Source organism: Macrobrachium nipponense, chromosome 32, assembly GCF_015104395.2.
Source record: "Macrobrachium nipponense isolate FS-2020 chromosome 32, ASM1510439v2, whole genome shotgun sequence".
Lineage (NCBI taxonomy): Eukaryota > Metazoa > Arthropoda > Malacostraca > Decapoda > Palaemonidae > Macrobrachium > Macrobrachium nipponense.
The window spans coordinates 24,915,316-24,933,381 of record NC_061094.1 but is presented as its reverse complement, the minus strand read 5'-3'; the positions used below and the strand labels follow the sequence as shown (position 1 = coordinate 24,933,381).

Below are 18,066 nucleotides of genomic sequence, written 5' to 3'. Positions count from 1 at the left end.
AGCTATATTCTCTGTCGCACTGGCAGAATTTTCAAAACTCGCGGCAACCGCTAGATCACTGGTAGTTCAGGTGATCGCCACCCTGTTTCCGTGGCGCTGGCGCTCAGAACCATTCCCATTTTCATCAGATTTTCTCTGCCAGCCGAACTGTCAACATCGTTGAGGGTTCCCTGCTAGGATTTCGAACTCGTTGCTGACTTTTCACTATTTTGGACGGATTTTTGGTATCGTATTGGAAAGTTACATTGACAATCGTTTTGGATTTCTCTTACAATGTCTGATTCTGGTGTTATCTTTAGAGTGTGTGTGAAAGAAGGATGTAAGGTGAGGCTACCGAAAGCTTCGGTAGACCCTCACACTGTGTGTAAGAAATGTAGAGAGTGTGTGTGTACTTGGGACAATAGGTGTAATGTGTGTGAGAGTTTGAATGAAAAGGAGTGGAAGACTCTCACGAAATATGTGGAGAGATTGGAGAAAGATCGAGCTAGGAGATCTGTATCTCGGAGTGAGAGGTCAGGCTCTTCTAGTAAGGCCTTAAATGATTCAGTGACTATTTCTCCACCTCCTTCCCAAGTAGAAGTTGTAGCACCTTCTGCGCCTGCTGCTGTTCCTGAGGATGCGAAGGACTCACATTATGTTCAAGTGTTTGCTGCCCTAGCGTCTATGGGCGATCAAATTCCGCGTCTTACTGATAAAGTGGGTGCTTTTGATGTGTGTGACAGTGTAGTGGAGGGGGGGGGCTGATCGTCTCTCTCATGCTCCTAGGCCTAGACCGCTACCAAGCTCCCAGACCCAAGGGAGAAGGTATGTCGACAGTCAAAGGGAGGCGAGAGGGGTCCCCATACGATCAGTTGTCCCATCAGGCAGTCCTGTTGCGTCCCAGGCTGCAGCAGTGCGCCGTAGAAAAGGCGTCACTGGGAAGTGTTTTTCTTCTTCCGATAGCTCTGCGTCAGGCAAGTATCGGCGTTATGCAGACGTATCGCATTCACTCAAGAGGGCGCACAGACCAGCCCCATCTCAGGACGAACTCGGCTACGCGCAAGAGAGCTGGAGTAGCCCCGAGAATTTTTCATCTAGTGCGGATGAGGACAATATTCCTGTTAAAAGGAGAAGAACGTTTCGTTCAAGGAAGGACGCAAGACGTTCGATGGCAGGCGGTTCTCCTGAGAGGGACTACCCTTCTGCGTCCTGGGTACTTTCTCCTGTATGTATCTTCTCCGTCTCGCAGACGGCAAGTCCAGTCTCCTAGTTGTACGAGTGCTTCACGACTTCGCTCTCCGCCATCGCATGCGATCCGTCAGGAGACGGACACTAGAGACTTTCTCAGAGAGATGCAAGTTAAATTATCTGACCTGGTTAAGTCTTGGGAAGCAACGGATCAGCCTTCCTCGAGACGTAAGGACGCTTTTCTCCCCGTTAAGTCCTCCAAGAGGACGCTTGATCAGAGTTTGCCTCGTCCTCCTCGTCCTTCGGTTTCTCGGACAGGACTCACGGTACCGGCTAAGACGAACGAACGCTCAGTTATGCAGGACGCAGGACGCAAGAACAAGCCGGATAGACGTATGGTGAACGCAGCGCAAGCGATGGACGCAGGACGCAGGCGGCAGGACATTAACCCGTCTTCCTCCCGACTCTTCCGAGAAGACTTTCGTCATGACAAGAGGAAACATTCGCTTGATAAACAAGTTTTGGATCCGTACGCTGAGGATATTCTTGATAAAGATGTAGGCTTACAGAAGATTTCGTCAGCACAAGAAGACGTTGAGGTATTAGCTTCTGAAGAGGAGAAAGATGTTGAAGCTCCTTTTTCTGATTATAAAAGGTTGACTGATTGTCTCCTGTATATCTTCGAAGGGGAGTTTCAGCCCTCAGCTCCGTTGTCACCCCTTTCGCAGTTTTCAAGGAACAAAAACCCCAAGAAATCATCGTTTTTGAAGATGACTCTTTCTATTACTGCTAAGAAAGCCCTTCAAAGGATTAACTCCTGGTTGAAGGAAAAGAGGGAAGCAGGGAAGACTTCTTTCTCCTTTCCGCCAGCCAAGTTGGCCTCGAAGTCTGGGGTCTGGTATGCAACGGGAAAGTCTCGGCCTGGGAGTTCCTGCCTCCTCCCAGGGGGACTTTTCCAGCATTGTAGACGGCTCCCGCAGACATGCTCTGCACGCGGCCAAGATTTGGTGGACCTCTTCAGAGCTGGATCATCTTCTGAAGGGCATTTTCCAGACTTTTGAAGTGTTTAACTTTCTTGACTGGTCCTTGGGAGCGCTGGCTCGCACATTGGAAGACAAGGAATCGTCCGCTTCTCAGTTGCCGAGCAGTATTATGATCTGCATGGACAAATCCCTGAGAGATGGAGCGAACGAATTAGCGTCACTCTTTACGGCAGGATTGTTGAAGAAGAGGTCCCTCCTGTGCTCCTTTGCAGCAAAGGGCGTTTCTAACGCGCAGAAATCGGAGTTGGTTTTCGCCCCTCTCAGATCAGCTTTTTCCTTCAGATTTGATTAAGGACCCTGAAGAAGCCTCCTCTTTCTATATCCCCGAGGGACCTTGGGGCTCATTACAGCGATCCAGAGAAAGAAGAGGCCCTGCAGGAGCAAGTCCTCTCCATGATCAGGAAAGGAGCAATAGAACCTGTTCTGGACCACTCATCCCCAGGATTCTACAACAGGCTTTTCTTGGTAGTGAAAGCCTCGGGAGGATGGAGACCAGTGCTGGATGTAAGTCATCTCAATTTGTTTGTGGAAAAGACAAAATTCACCATGGAAATGAACGAATCAGTACTGGCAGCAGTACGTCCAGGGGACTGGATGGTTACCCTGGACCTTCAAGACGCGTATTTCCATATCCCCATTCATCCAGGATCCAGAAAGTATTTAAGGTTTGTGAGCCAGAACAGGGTCTTTCAGTTCAAAGCTCTTTGCTTCGGACTTTGCATGGCTCCTCAGGTGTTCACGAGAGTGATGTCGAACGTGGCGAAGTGGCTGCATCTACTAGGGATTAGGGTCTCGCTCTATCTAGACGACTGGCTTGTAAGATCCCAATCAAGACAACAGTGTCTGGAGGACTTAGAAGTAACGTTGGAATTGACAAACGAATTGGGTCTGATGGTGAACTTAGAAAAGTCGAATCTGATCCCCAAATAGGAGCTAGTCTATTTGGGGATTCTGATTTCCTCAGTGACTTTTCGGGCTTTTCCATCCCCCGACAGGCAAGTTCAGTGCCTTCGAATAGTGCAAGCCTTCCTAGAGAAAGACCAATGCTCGGCTCGAGAGTGGATGAGCTTATTGGGGACTCTCTCGCCGCTGGAGCGGTTCGTTTCTCTAGGAAGGCTTTGCATGAGACCCTTACGGATCTTCCTGAACGAAGTCTGGCCAAGAAAATCGCAACCGGATTCCTTCCTGTTTCGGATTCCATATAAGATCAAGGAGGAATTGCAATGGTGGCTAACTCCAGGAAAGTTAGCAGAAGGGATGTCGCTCCAGCAGAAGAACCCAGACCTTGTATTATTTTCAGACGCGTCGGATGCAGGCTGGAGAGCGACTCTAGGCCCTCAAGAAGTGTCAGGTCTTTGGAGCAAGGAGGAAGCGGCTTGGCATATAAACAGGAAGGAACTGATGGCGATTTTCTTGGCTTTGAAAGCGTTCAAGGCGTTGATCCACAACAAGGTTGTGCAGGTCAACGCAGACAATACCACAGCTCTGGCATACATTCGAAAGCAAGGAGGAACTCATTCAGTCTCGCTGTGCAAGTTAGCGGAAGAAGTCCTTGTGTGGGCAGAGAAGGAGAACGTCACCCTGCTCACCAGGTTCATTCAAGGGGAGAAGAATGTGAAGCGGACCTGTTGAGCAGAGAAGGTCAACTGCTGTCTACAGAGTGGACCCTTCATCTAGAAGTATGCCAGAGCCTGTGGAATTTATGGGGTCGTCCAGTGGTGGACCTATTTGCGACCGCAACTACGAAGAGGTTACCGACGTACTGCTCTCCAGTCCCAGACCGTCAAGCAGTCGCAGTAGATGCCTTCCTTCTAGATTGGATGGGCCTAGATGCGTACGCCTTTCCCCCGTTCAAAATTCTAGGAAAGGTTATGAAGAAGTTCAGGGAGAGTCAAGGCACGAGACTGACTCTCATAGCCCCCTACTGGCTGGCCCAAGATTGGTTCACAGAGGTACTGGAATGGACAGTCGACACACCAAGAACACTTCCAGCAAGAGTAGATCTACTCAAACAGCCTCACTTCAACAGGTATCACAAGAACACCCTCGCTCTGGGTCTGACTGCGTTCAGACTATCGAAAGACTTGTCAGAGCGAGGGGGTTTTCTAAAGAAGCGGCCAAAGCTGTGGCCAGAGCAAGAAGATCCTCAACAATCAAGGTGTACCAGGCGAAGTGGGAGACCTTTCGTAAGTGGTGTAAGAGTCGAAAGGTTCTTTTTCCAGTACCTCTGTGACCCAAATTGCGGATTTCCTTCTGTATTTGAAGGAGGAAGCAGGGTTATCTACTCAGACAGTCAAAGGATACAGAAGTATGTTAGCCTCGGTTTTTAGACACAGAGGCTTAGACATTACCAATTTGGATCTGAGACCTCATAAGGTCCTTTGAAACAAGGAAGGAATATCGTTATAGGACTCCTTGGAACCTAGATATAGTTCTGAAATTTCTAGGAACTAATAAGTTTGAACCGATGGGTCAAGCTTCTTTAAGAGATGTCTCAAAAAAGACGATATTTTTGGTGGCCTTGGCCACAGCGAAAAGAGTTAGTGAACTGCAAGCCATTAGTAAACATGTTGGCTGGAAACATGACAAGGCAGTATGCTCTTTTCAGGAAGACTTCTTGGCCAAGAACGAAAATCCATCTCATCCTTGGCCAAGGTCTTTTGAGATTATGGGTCTGTCAGATCTTGTGGGACAAGAACAAGAAAGAGTTCTCTGCCCAATAAGGGCTTTGCACCATTATCTAGAGATAACTAGGAGTATTAGAGGGACTTCAGAATCACTTTGGTGCTCCGTGAAGGACCCCAGCAGAGCCATGACTAAAAATGCTATCGCCTTCTTCCTAAGGGAGCTAATTAAGGAATCACATATGCTATGCCAGGAAGAGAACTTCGGCCTGCTTAAGTTTAAGGCGCACGAAGTGAGAGCGGTAGCGACGTCCTTGGCGTTCAAGAGAAATATGGCCCTCAAGGATATTATTGAAACGACGTTTTGGAGGACTAACTCAGTTTTTGCCTCTCATTATCTCGGAAACGTCAAAACAACTTTTGACAACTGTCAAACGTTGGGCCCTTACGTATCCTCAGGTGCAGTATTGGGCAAAGGAGTTGCCACCCCATAAATGACTAACATGCTAGGATATTTTAATTAGTTTGTAGTGTTTTTATGGTTGTCTGATAGGGTTTATTCCCTCTTCAGTCTATGAAGTATATGTAGTTTGTTAGGGATAATGTGTGTGTGTGGTTCAGGTGGACTAACATTTCCTAGCATGAATGCCCATGGTGAGAGAGGACTAGGGTTTCCTGTCAGCAAATTGGTCTCGTCCAGTTGTCAGACCCTTTTGATAGCTTCTTCAACACTCGGGTCACATCCTAGTTGAGAGCTACTAAGGTTTAGCAGGCTAAGAGGCAGGACCTATGAAGTCAGCTACCTTAGCAGGTAAGGAACCTAAGAGTATTTAAAAATTTATTTTAAGTTTTAAACTGATGATGTTGCTGTCTTTGACCCACCCCCAAATGTGTCAATCAGCTATATATATACCTGCCAGGTAAGTGTCATACATGAAAATGACGTTATTATGATATAACAAAGTTTCATGTATACTTACCTGGCAGGTATATATAATTAAATTCCCACCCGCCTCACCTCAGGAGACAGGGTTCAGAGAAAATCTGATGAAAATTGGAATGGTTCTGAGCGCCAGCGCCACGGAAACGGGGTGGCGATCACCTGAACTACCAGTGATCTAGCGGTTGCCGCGAGTTTTGAAAATTCTGCCAGTGCGACAGAGGATATAGCTATATATATACCTGCCAGGTATATATATATAACGTCATTTGTTCCGACACGGCATACAAACCTTCGGTCCTTTTACAATAGGAAGGTACTAGCGGCAGCTGGATAGGTCGTAAGCTTTCGAACAAGGGGTTCGGTAGTTAACTGCTTGTCCGACAGGCGCGCGCGCGCGACTGGGAGGTAAACAAATCACTTTTGCTTTCGGCCTCACAGCGAGTGGACGTGTGTGTTCGACGCTCTCTGCCCGCTTCTCGTCGTTTGCTTTCCTTGAGTATATGGTTGTGTTTGTGTATGAAAGAATCATTGTAAGTACAATCATTTCTCTTTATCTAATTAATTGTGAATTATTGGTCAATTATGGAATCTCCTCGCCTCGCTACCCCACGGAGACTATGCCCGGGTACCGAAGGGCGTAAATGCGGAAAGTTCCGCTCATTCCCGGAGATTGACCCTCATATTTTGTGCGCTCGGTGTCGGGGGCGCGAATGCACCCGAGCCGAGCCCTGTGAAGTTTGTAATAATTGGTCGGAGGCGCAGTGGACTTTGTATGAGGGCAGGAAGAAGCGAAGGCCTGCAAAGGAGTCGTCGGAAAGCTCTCCCGCGACTCCTTTGGTTACGGACACTTCGTCTTCTTTCCTGCCGCCCGCTCAGCTTCCACGTTTGGCGCCTTCCCCTTCGGGGGGGTTTCTAGGTCCTTCTCCTCACCTGACTTGTCGAGTGTGGAGGAGGGCGCTAGATACCCTGACGTCGAGTTGTACTCTGGGTCCTCTATCCGTTCGTCTTCGCGCGAGCGGGTAGAGGATCCTGCTAATCACCCGACTTTTGCTTCCTCAGGTGCGGTTGCCGCGAAGGACGACCTCGGACAGGTGTGGGCATCGTTGGGGCTGCAGGGCGTGCAGAGTGTCCAGGGGCTGCTCTACCATCTCGCTGGCTCCGTGGCGGTCACCCATGCGACGGTTATGACCACCACCACGACCCTTACAACACCTGGCTACGCTTCACCTCCTCACTGGTTTGTAGCACCCCGCACGCGGTCTCTGTAACACCTACTACATCGGTGCAGGGGCCAGTCGCCGTACCACCGGGGGAGTGTGATGCCGCCACCTGGGTTTGCCCGTGCTGCCGCGACCGACTTTGTGTGCCGAGAGCTCGCCCCTGGACCTCCCACCAGTACCAAGGATGTCTGTGCCGCTGGTCCGTCCATCTGGACCGCCTGCACAGCCTGCCGTACCTGCCGTACCTGCCCAGCCGCCGTTCACGGACGTGACGTTAATGACCACTGCTGCCGTTCCTGTACCTGCTCCTGCCGTCTCTACTGCTGTTCCTGTGATGCCTGCACCTGCTGACGTTGTTCCTGTTCCTGGCGCCGCTGCTCCCGATGCTGATCTGTTCGGACAGGTGCGTCCGGGCCCTGTTGCTTCGGCAACAGCAGCCCCCGGCTCCGCTCTGGATGACAGATCTGAGTCGGTCCTGAGGAGGTTGACGACGAAGAAGAAGAAGAGGAGGAGGAAGGTGTCGTCGTCGTCTTCATCGTCTTCTTCGTCGTCGTCGTCGTCTGCCGCCTCTTCCCCTTCTTCTTCTAAGGCTCCCCCCGCCGAAGAAGAAGAAGGTCGCCTCCCCCCCCCTAAGAAGTCTCCTTCAGGAACTTCTAAGGGCCCGTCTCGCTCTGGTGAGACGGGGGGTCTTCCGCTGGTCACCCTGCTCCTTCGGGGCAGGACCCGTCTCTTCTTCCGCAAGGAAGAAGACTACGGGGACCAGAGGAGTGCCGGCTAACACCGGCACTTCCTCACCTGCTGTTAGTGGTTCGGCCACGGCAGCAGGGTCCGTCTCGGCCTCTCGTTCGCGAGAGGTACCGAGTGTACGGTCGCCTAACAGCGACCGTGCAGCCAAGAACCAGACCTCTGAGTCCGCTCAGCGTCAGGTTCACGGCACGGAGCGGAAGACTGGTGACAGCCGCTCACGCGACTCTCACCAGACCAGCTCTCGCTCTCGCGGCGAGCAGCTGGCTACCCGGGAGCGGACGTGACGGTCCATGACCGGCCACGGGCTGAGGCTGGGAAGAGGTCCCCCCCCGTCGTTCGCGGCACCAGCCACGGCTGGTACCAGCGAACTGACGCACCGTGAGGATACGCACCGGTCTCACCGTGACAGTGGAGCTCGCCGGTCACCTGACCGTCACTCTCACAGAGAGCGATCGGGTACGGCGACCAGCACCAGCTCCTCTGACACACGAGATCGGGGCCGCTGTTCTCGGTCCAGCCGTTCTCCACAGCGAGACGGCTCGACTAGGTCTGCAGCTCGATCGCCACCGCGGGTTGGCGATCGCCTGCAGTCTTCCAAGCCCACTGGTTCTGCCAGCGAGCGAGGAGGGAGCGTCAGGTCTGCCTCTCCCATACCTTCAACCTCCTCGGGTTACACCGGGAGGGGCGAGGTATTGAGGAGTGATCGTGAGGGGTGCGCCCCTCAGGATCCCACCACGTCGTCGTACGTACCAGGCACGGTTCTCGGACCAGCCAGGTCGTACGCACAAGTGGTTGGAGGAGACCGAGAGGGGTCTGTCGCTGTTCCTCCCCTCGAGGGAGGAGGGTCTCGGGAGATGCTCCTGTTTGAGGGACTGGATGGTCCGACTCCGCAGGACGCAGTCACTCCTGAGATCCAGAGGAACTTTGCCGAGGTTATTGCGCTGATTCGTCAGCACAACGACCTCGCGGAAGGATCGCCGCTCCCACCATCCGAGCCCACGTCCCGGCTCGAGTCGTTCTGGGGCCCGAAGAGGGAACCCAGACCGACGGTGGGTTTGCCGCGTTCCGAGCTTGCAGACTCAGTGCTGGACCAGGTTGAATCGCTTGTCTCCGGACAAGACGGTTCGCTCAAGTCGTGGCAGGTCGAGCAAGCTGCTTCCACCTCCTCTGCTGCGACAGCGGCGTTTTTTACGTGCCATCTGAAGACCCGATGCCGCCCAAACAGGTGAACCCGGAGTTAGCCAGGCTGACTCCGGGTGTGTTCTCTGCAGCAGCTCCTGTCCGAGAACCTATGGTTCTCACAGCAAGAGGCACTCGGCCTGGAATCTACCGCCATGGCAGCTTTCCAGGCCGTCTCCTGGCTAGATCTGTGGTCCCTCAGCAGTATCTAAGGTCGCAGCCAACTCCGGGGAATTTCTCCCGAAGATGACTCGGCCTTTAGGAGACTTTGCCAGTCTGGAGGAAGAGCCATCTCCTTCCTTGCCCACCAGACGGTGAACCTGTTGGGCCAACCTGGTTCTCCGACTAAGGGACGCTGTCCTACTCGTTTCCAGGGCGGCCGGGCGTGAAGCGGCGTTGGGACTTCGCAACGGACCTTTACGGATTTGTTCCACGTCTCTCTTCCCAGGAGAGATGGTGGACGCTGCGGTGGACAGACGGCGCACTGACGACAGTGACCGTCTGGTTCACCAGGCAGTCTCGAAGGCTTCTGGGCAGCCTCGGACTGCGGCCAAGCCAAAGAGCTCGGCTAGCGCTTCCTCGGTGGCTAAGACGGTAGCTGCGTCGAAGCCCCGGGGAAAGAAAGACTCTGTCTTCTTCGACTTCTACCAAGGGGAGCCGTAACCAGCCCTCCTCCCAGCCCTCCTCCTCCCGTGGAGGCTCTGGGAAGAAGTCGAAGAAAGGGGGGAAACGCTAGGGACGGCGTTCCCCCTCACCTGCTGCCGGAAGTGGGGGGGTGCCTGGCCAGCCATTGGGCAACTTGGCAGCGCTCCGGCGCCGAGACCTGGATTGTAGATGTTCTTCGGGAGGGATATCTATTACCCTTCGAATCTCGGCCACCCCTCACCTCCAACCCGGTCCAACAGCAGTCGTACGTTCCAGGGTCATCGAAGGACGTAGCATTGAGACAGGAGATCAAGACCATGCTGAGCAAGAGAGCTGTAGAAATCGTCACGGATCAGTCACCGGGCTTTTACAGTCGACTCTTCCTGGTGGAAAAGTCTACGGGAGGCTGGCGCCCGGTGATAGATCTCTCTCCTCTGAACCGGTTTGTTCGCCAGACCCGGTTCACGATGGAGACGGCACGCTCAGTGCTCGACTCCATCAGGGAGAACGATTTCATGCTTTCAGTGGACTTGAAGGATGCGTATTTCCAAATACCCATTCATCAGTCCTCCAGAAAGTACCTCCGCTTCATCCTCGACGGGACGGTGTACCAGTTCAGGGCACTTTGCTTCGGTCTCTCAACCGCCCCACAGGTGTTCACTCGAGTGTTCACTCTGGTGTCTGCTTGGGCCCATTCGCACGGGATACGTCTGATGAGGTATCTCGACGATTGGTTAGTCCTGGCGAGCTCCCGCTCGCAGTTGCTACAGGACAGGGATTGACTGCTCGAGTTCTGTCGCGATCTGGGGATCGTTGTGAACTTCGAAAAGTCCGATCTCGAGCCCAAGCAGAGGATGAAGTACCTGGGTATGCTGATCGACACGGTAGCAGGGCGAGTCTTCCCCGCAGACTCGCGGATCAGCAGATTCAGGGAGGCAGCCAACCAGTTCCTGTCTCGGCAGGAACAGGTAGCTCAGCGATGGCAAGTCGTGATCGGACACCTGTCGTCACTCGAGAAGTTAGTCCCTCACGGGCGTCTTCACCTGCGGTCTCTTCAGTGGAGACTAAAGGAGAGTTGGTCACAGGCGACGGATCCCCCAAGCTTTCCAGTGTCACTGACACCGGAGGTGAGGCAGGACCTAGCCTGGTGGCTGGACGACAGGAACCTCTTAAGAGGAGTGCCTCTGCGCACTCCCCCCCCGGACATGCAGCTGTTCTCAGACGCATCGACTGAGGGATGGGGCGCACACCTGGAGGAGTTGCTGACTTCAGGAGTGTGGGACGAGAACGACAAGCACCTTCACATCAATGTACTGGAACTCAAGGCAGCGTTCCTCGCTCTCCAAGAGTTTCCAGGACCGCTTGATGGGACACTCAGTGGTGTTGATGTGCGACAACACCACGGTGGTGGCCTACGTCAACAAACAGGGGGCCTAGTGTCTCTCCCGTTGTACCAGTTGACTCGGCAGGTGCACGAGTGGGCCGAGGCACACTCAATAGAGCTGTCGGCACGCTACATTCCAGGGAAGAGGAATGTAGTAGCAGACACGCTCAGCCGTCGGGATCAGGTGATAGGGACCGAATGGTCTCTACCACCAGGACGTGGCGGAAAGGCTCTTCGACCTGTGGGGGCGACCAGTCGTGGATCTGTTCGTCACCCGGCACAACAGGAAGCTCCAGGTGTTCTTCTCGGCCGTGCCGGACCCATGGGCAGCTGCAGAGGACGCTCTTCAACACCCGTGGGACAACCTCTTCGTCTATGCCTTTCCCCCGTTCAGCCTGATTCGCAAGGTGATCAGTCGAGCACTGGTCACCCCGAATCTCAGGATGATCTGGTGGCTCCCAAATGGCCACAGGCCATTTGGTATCCGGACCTGCTGGCTCTTCTCGCAGGAGAACCGAGAGAGATTCCCCCTTGGCACAACCTTCTCGCCCAGCCACACGTCGAGCGGTACCACCGAGCAGTCCAGTCCCTACGTCTTCACGGCTGGCTGTTATCCACCATCTCTTGCGAACGAGAGGCTTTTCTCGTAGCGCAGCAACAGAGATGGCTGGAAACGTCCGTCAGTCCTCTGCAGCTGTGATGTACCAGGGGAAGTGGGCCGTCTTCTGTGGTTGGTGTCGTAGACGGGGTCTATCTCCTCTCAGAGCCACTCTTCAGCAGGTAGCGGATTTCCTCGTTTTTTCCTTCGCCGAAGAAAAAGAAAGCTCCTCTCAGTCCCCACAGTCAAAGGATCAGAGCCGCCTTGGCGCTCGTCCTGAAACTGAGGGGATTGGACATCTCGAACTCGTTCGAGATCTCCTTGCTTATGAGGAGCTTCGAAAGGTCTTGCCCACACCCAGGGAACTCAGGCCCCCTGCGTGGGATGTGACTCTCGTCCTTAGGAGTTTGACTCGAACGCCGTTCGAGCCACTCCGAGAGTCGTCAGACAGGGATCTGACCCTCAAGACCCTCTTCTTGCTGGGCCCTGGCATCGGCGAAGAGAGTAGGGGAACTTCATGGTCTTTCCTATGATGTACGACATTCCAGGGGATGGGGATCTGTGACGCTCGATTTCGTCCCGAACTTCGTTGCGAAGACTCAGAAACCGTCGATCCCTGACGACAGGTTCGAGTCATTCACGATTTCCCTCCCTAATGGACTTCACCGATAATGATGCGGATGAGATGCTGCTTTGTCCTGTGAGGGCGCTACGGCGCTATCTGAAGAAAACTCGACACCTCAGGCCTGAGTGTCGACGCCTCTTCGTTAGCACCGGGGTAACCAAGAAAGAAGTATCCAAGAACACTCTTTCATTCTGGCTGCGTGAGGTCATCAGGAGGGCGTATGAGGCTGATGGTAGTGACGACATTCCGTACGTCCCGTCCGAGAGCTCACGAAGTCAGAAGTATTGGCCCCTCGTTAGGGCGTTTTCGTAAGAACTTCTCCGTGGCGCAGGTCCTGAAGGCAGGGGTCTGGTCTAACCAGACTACCTTTACGTCCTTCTACCTTCGGGATATTGCCCACAGGTCCTTGGATACCTTTTCCTTGGGACCCGTGGTGGCTGCTCAAACAAGTTGTGTAGCTAACCCAGACCCTCGCAGGCTGAAACAGCATCGAGTCCTGGTGTGACTGTGTGGATGGATGTGTGAATGAGTGAGTGACTGGCTCCCTCTTCCCGTCTTTTCCTACTCCTCTACCTGTGGGCAGAGGGCCACGGTCGTCACTACGCTGGATGAGGACGAGATGCAGGTGAGCTATATGACAGAGCCCCATCCTATCCCTTTCACTAGGGATAGGAGCAGAATATCCACCACTTCTTCTACAAGGGGGGGAAGTGGATGCCTACAAGAGTCAAACCCATGACTTTATATTTGCTCCTGTACAGGAACAAGTTCTTACATTGCTGGTACGAAGAGATACGCTTGCCTCTCTCTTAGTACTCCGGTCCAGAGGTCTGACCATTGATCCTGCGGTGCACACCCCGATCAATCGGACAGAGCTTGGATCCCTCCCTCGCTCTTACGACCAGGGAGGACTTCCAAGGTTGGCGAACACCAGTCTGTTCACAAAAGACTCAGATTCCTCCCACCAAGAAGTGAGTCTTCCTATTGTAAAGGACTGAGTTTGTATGCCGTGTCGGAACAAATGACAATTTGTCCAAAATTGCATTTTTCCTAACTATACAAACCTGAGGTCCTTTTACACATAGCCCCACCTCATGCCACCCCTCACTCTGCAGTTTTTGCTTGGGCCAAAAGCAAAAGTGATTTGTTTACCTCCCAGTCGCGCGCGCGCGCCTGTCGGACAAGCAGTTAACTAACCGAAGACCCCTTGTTCGAAAGCTTACGACCTATCCAGCTGCCGCTAGTACCTTCCTATTGTAAAAGGACCTCAGGTTTGTATAGTTAGGAAAAATGCAATTTTGGACAAATTGTCATTTTAAATCATAACTACTTGTAGTCAGCTCTAGATCCTCCTTGGTGACCTCGAAAGATTTAGTCCTGAATAGGTAGACTAAGAGGAAGAAAATTTTGATAAAATTGTACTGACAAGAGAGTCGGATTAAAAGGAGAAAAAGACATAAAAATGTTTCAAAGAACTTCCAATACTGATTTCTGTGTATTGCAAAAATGATGTTTTAAGTAGCATTTCCCTGTGAGGTGCTTCTCTGTTGATGCACTGGAGTGAGGTCAGGTACTGGGATTAAAGGGAGAAAAAGACGTAAAGATGTTTCAAAGAACTTCCAATACTGATTTCTGTGTATTGCAAAAATGATGTTTTAAGTGGTATTTATTTCCCTGTGAGGTGCTTCTCTGTTGATGTACTGGAGTGAGGTCAGGTACTGCTACTGTACCGTACATGGGTACGCTTGTATACAGAAAATCCTGAAAATGTGAACCTTTTGAAAATGTAATGAAAAAGAAAGAATATTTATTTCCATCAGCAAATAAGCAGCCCCTGTCGCAGTGTTATTACCTGAATACAATAATTTTCATCAGATGTTTTGTATCAGTGCTCACATGCATGTTAGCTGTAAGTGTCATGCATGTGAGCACTGGCTGATTTAAGTTTTGTTTGTACTTAGTAAAATTCTGAAAAATTGTCTTTTGTGTGCAGATGCTGGTTAGTAAAATTCTGAAAAATTGTCTTTTGTGTGCAGATGCTGGTTTAATAAAATTCTTAAAAATTATCTTTTGTGTGCAGATGCTGGTTTTGACATGCAAGGTCTCAGTTTTGATGAAAAGAAGGCTATTCTTGCTATGGTTGAAGAATCTCGCAAGTCTGCCCAAGAAGAGGAGAATCAAAGGAAGCAGTTACAAGAAAGAGAAGACTTGATTTTGAAAGAAACACTTAATAAGTCCTCTCATCTGGAGGAAGTAAGTATATGATAGCTATACTAAGTATATTATATTTTATGCTTACACACTGTACAGTACATATTGTTGAATATACTGCATATATTTATATGCAGGGATAGGGTGCCCAGGTAATACTCAAGTTATACTGTATATTACGTATATGGTATATTAATTTATTAACCCTCTTACGCCGGAGCCCTAAAAATCAAAACGTCTCCCGTATGCCGGGCCTGGTTTGAAGTGGAGGCGCGGAATGGGAAAAAATAATTTTTTCAAAAAATTACAGCGCGCGTACTTTTGAAGATTAAGAGTTCATTTTTGGCTCCTTTTTTTGTCATTGCCTGAAGTTTAGAATGCAACCATCAGAAATGAAAAATAATATCATTATCATATGTAAATAATGCGATATATGGTAGCGAAAAAAAAAAATTCATACATAATTGTATTCAAATCACGCTGTGCAGAAAACGGTCAAAGCTAACCAGTTACTTTTTTTTTGGGGGGGGAGGTTGTATTGTACACTAAATTGCAATCATTTTGATATATAATACATTGTAAAACAATAAAAGCAACACCGGAAAAATATTATCACAAAATGATGTACGAATTCGTAACGCGCGGACGCAAAAAAATATTTTTTTCAAAAATTCACCGTAAATCACAATATTGTTCTAGAGACTTCCAATTTTTTTCAAAATTAAGACAAATGATTGAATATTACGATACTGTAAGAGTTTTAGATTAGAATTGCAGATTTCGACCATTTCGGACGAGTTAAATTTGACCGAATGTCGAAATTTTAATATATATATTTTTTCATATGTCAACATATTTCGAAGATGGAAAAAGCTACAACCTTCAATTATTTTTTATTGTATTCTTCATGAATTTGCGCACATTTTGATATATGAAACTCTATAAAAAGGCTAATATGAAAAGGAGCACAAATATTAGGATAATGCCATGTACGTATTTCGGAGACTTGCGGCCGCGAATCGGCGCGCGGAGTGAAGGTAAATATATTTTTCAAAAATTCACCATAAATCACAATATTGTTTTAGAGACTTCAAATTTGTTTCAAAATGAAGAAAATGACGGAATATTACTAGGCCGTAAGAGTTTTAGCTTACAATTGCGTTTTTCAACTATTTCGGTAGAGGTCAAATTTGACCGAACGTGGTTTTTTTTCTATTTATCGTGATTTATATGCAAATATTTCGAAAAAGAGAAAACGCTACAACCTTCAATCATTTTTAGTTGTATTCTACATGAAATTGCGCACATTTTCATATATAAAACTTTATGTAACAGCTAATTTTAAATGGTGCAAACATTTCAACAATCGCACAAAAAAAAATTCTGATTTTTTCGGAAGAGTTACCGCGCGCTAACGTAATTTTTTTTTTTCATAAATTCACCATAAATCGAAATATTGAAATATTCCAAGTCATTGCAAAATGAAGGTAAATGATTGAATATTACTAGAATATAAGAGTTTTAGCTTACAATTGCGTTTTTCGACCATTTCGGTAGAGTCAAAGTTGACCGAAAGTTGAAATTTTTGCACTTAACGTTATTTATATGAAAAATATTTCAAAAACTGATAAAAGCTACAACCATGGGTTGTTGTTGTATTGTGCATGAAATTGCGCACATTTCCATATATAAAACTTTATGTAACGGCAAATTTAAAAGGGTGCAAACATTAGGACAATCGCACGAAAAAATTTATCGGAAGAGTTATCGCACGAACGTAAGGAAAAAAGTGTTTTCATAAATTCACCATAAATCGAAATATGTGCTAGAGCGTCCAATTTGTTGCAAAATGAAGGCAAATGATTGAATATTACTATAATATAAGAATTTTAGCTTACAATTGTGTTTCTCGACCTTTTCTGTAGAGTCAAAGTTGACCGAAGGTTGAAATTTTTGCACTTATCGTTATTTATATGAAAATATTTCAAAACAAAATTGATAAAAGCTACAATCATGAGTATTTTTTTAGTTGTATTGTGCATGAAATTGCGCACATTTTCATATATAATTACTTCATGTAAAGGATAATTTAAAATGGTGCAATAATTATGTCAAAGTGACGAAATAATTTCCGAGATGTGTCACTGATACTTTTTAGTGCGATAAGAAAGAAATTCGCGCTTGCGCGCCTGCGTAGCGATTGTAAACAAAACAACGCCTTGATCCGTGAACTCCCAGCATCCCCCAAGGCGCGTGATACAAAGGTTTTCGGCTGGTAGGCCTATAAGTATTTTTCCGCGAATTTTTAAAAAAACTTTTTTGAGCCGACGTATGATACGTCCAATCGGCATACGGGAGACATTTTGACTCGACGTTTAATACGTCCAATCGGCGTAAGAGGGTTAATATGAACCAATTGTGGAGGTTCAATGCATTCTGACTACTGTTATATATCAGTAGAAAAGAAAATTAATGGACACAAAATGAGAATCAGATTTGGACCAACAACGGCATAATTGAGCAATGGCAGGCAGCTGATGGCTATTATAATTACATAATACAAACTTAACGAATATGTACTATCTTTTCCATGAATCGTTTAAAGTTATACATTACTTCACTGTATCCAATAATATTCTAGTACGTATTCTCATATTATTGTATTATAAAATACTAACAAAGCAGTCAATGTTTTGTTTTGGAAGTCAGCTGATGCCAAATATACAAGTTTATTTTGCCATATTTAACTCAATTCTGAGCAAATTTTATTGCTTCTAGGTAGTATAAAAGAATATCTAGATACTTTACTTATATGAGACAAGGTCATTTTTCATTATACAAACGTGTTTTTAAGTTGAAATATGATGTGAATAAGTCTCGTTGTGAACTAAATTATTTTGTTCATTAGCAGATTGTGTTGTGGGCATCCTTATTGTTTCAAAGAATTACTTGATTCTGTTTGCTATTTTTACTTGATTTCATTGTAATACAAGCTTTAAGTTATTTATCTTTTATCGGCATGAAAACAACTATAAAATGTGTTCTTTCAAGTCCAGAAGTTTTGATTACAAGGATTCTTTCTCAATTTTCTCTACAGTATGTTTGACGGCAAAGTTTACGGGAGTTTTATCCTTGTTGCCGATGCACAATAAGTCATCAGCAGCTTGAACAGTGTTCTTAGCTTCAGCTACAACTTGGTTTAAATTTAACAGTATATTTCCTAGCTGATCTTTGATCTTTGGCAAATAAAGTTATTACATAAAAACATATCAATCCTATTCTATGTGATGTAATTTATAACATAACTACGGTAATTGTTTACTATTGTACGATGGTTGAAATACAAGTCAAATGGATGTTGTTGTTATCCAATTCAGTTGTACATACTTAGCAAAGTAGTGGTTTCTCCTTAGCTTGTTCATGGCTGTACACATTTAAGCAATGAGCGATAACGTTAAAACACTACTTTCATCATTATCTTGTGCTGTTTTTTGAAGTTATTTAACTTGAAGATGCGAAGATAGGATAAAGTTAGGTTAATGTAATTTGGTCTCTCTCGCTCCTTGGTGGGACGCTGCTGCCTACACCCATTACGAGCAAAATTTTAAAATATTTTCAAAATATTGTTGTATCAGTATTAATTGCTTACCCCATCATGAAATCGGATTATCGTAAGACAA

The 18,066-nt window shown here is 48.0% G+C and overlaps 1 protein-coding gene across 1 annotated transcript in view; it reads left to right on the top strand.

The window, feature by feature from the left end:
* The first annotated feature begins 3,891 nt into the window (after positions 1 to 3,891).
* The window catches only part of LOC135207390 (uncharacterized), a 111,374-nt gene continuing 97,199 nt past the window's right edge, over positions 3,892 to 18,066 (top strand). The window contains exons 1-3 of the mRNA XM_064239120.1: positions 3,892 to 4,396; positions 4,658 to 5,270; positions 14,212 to 14,428. Coding sequence (XP_064095190.1) covers positions 3,892 to 4,396; positions 4,658 to 5,270; positions 14,212 to 14,428 — 1,335 coding nt within the window. The remainder of the gene's footprint in view (positions 4,397 to 4,657; positions 5,271 to 14,211; positions 14,429 to 18,066) is intronic.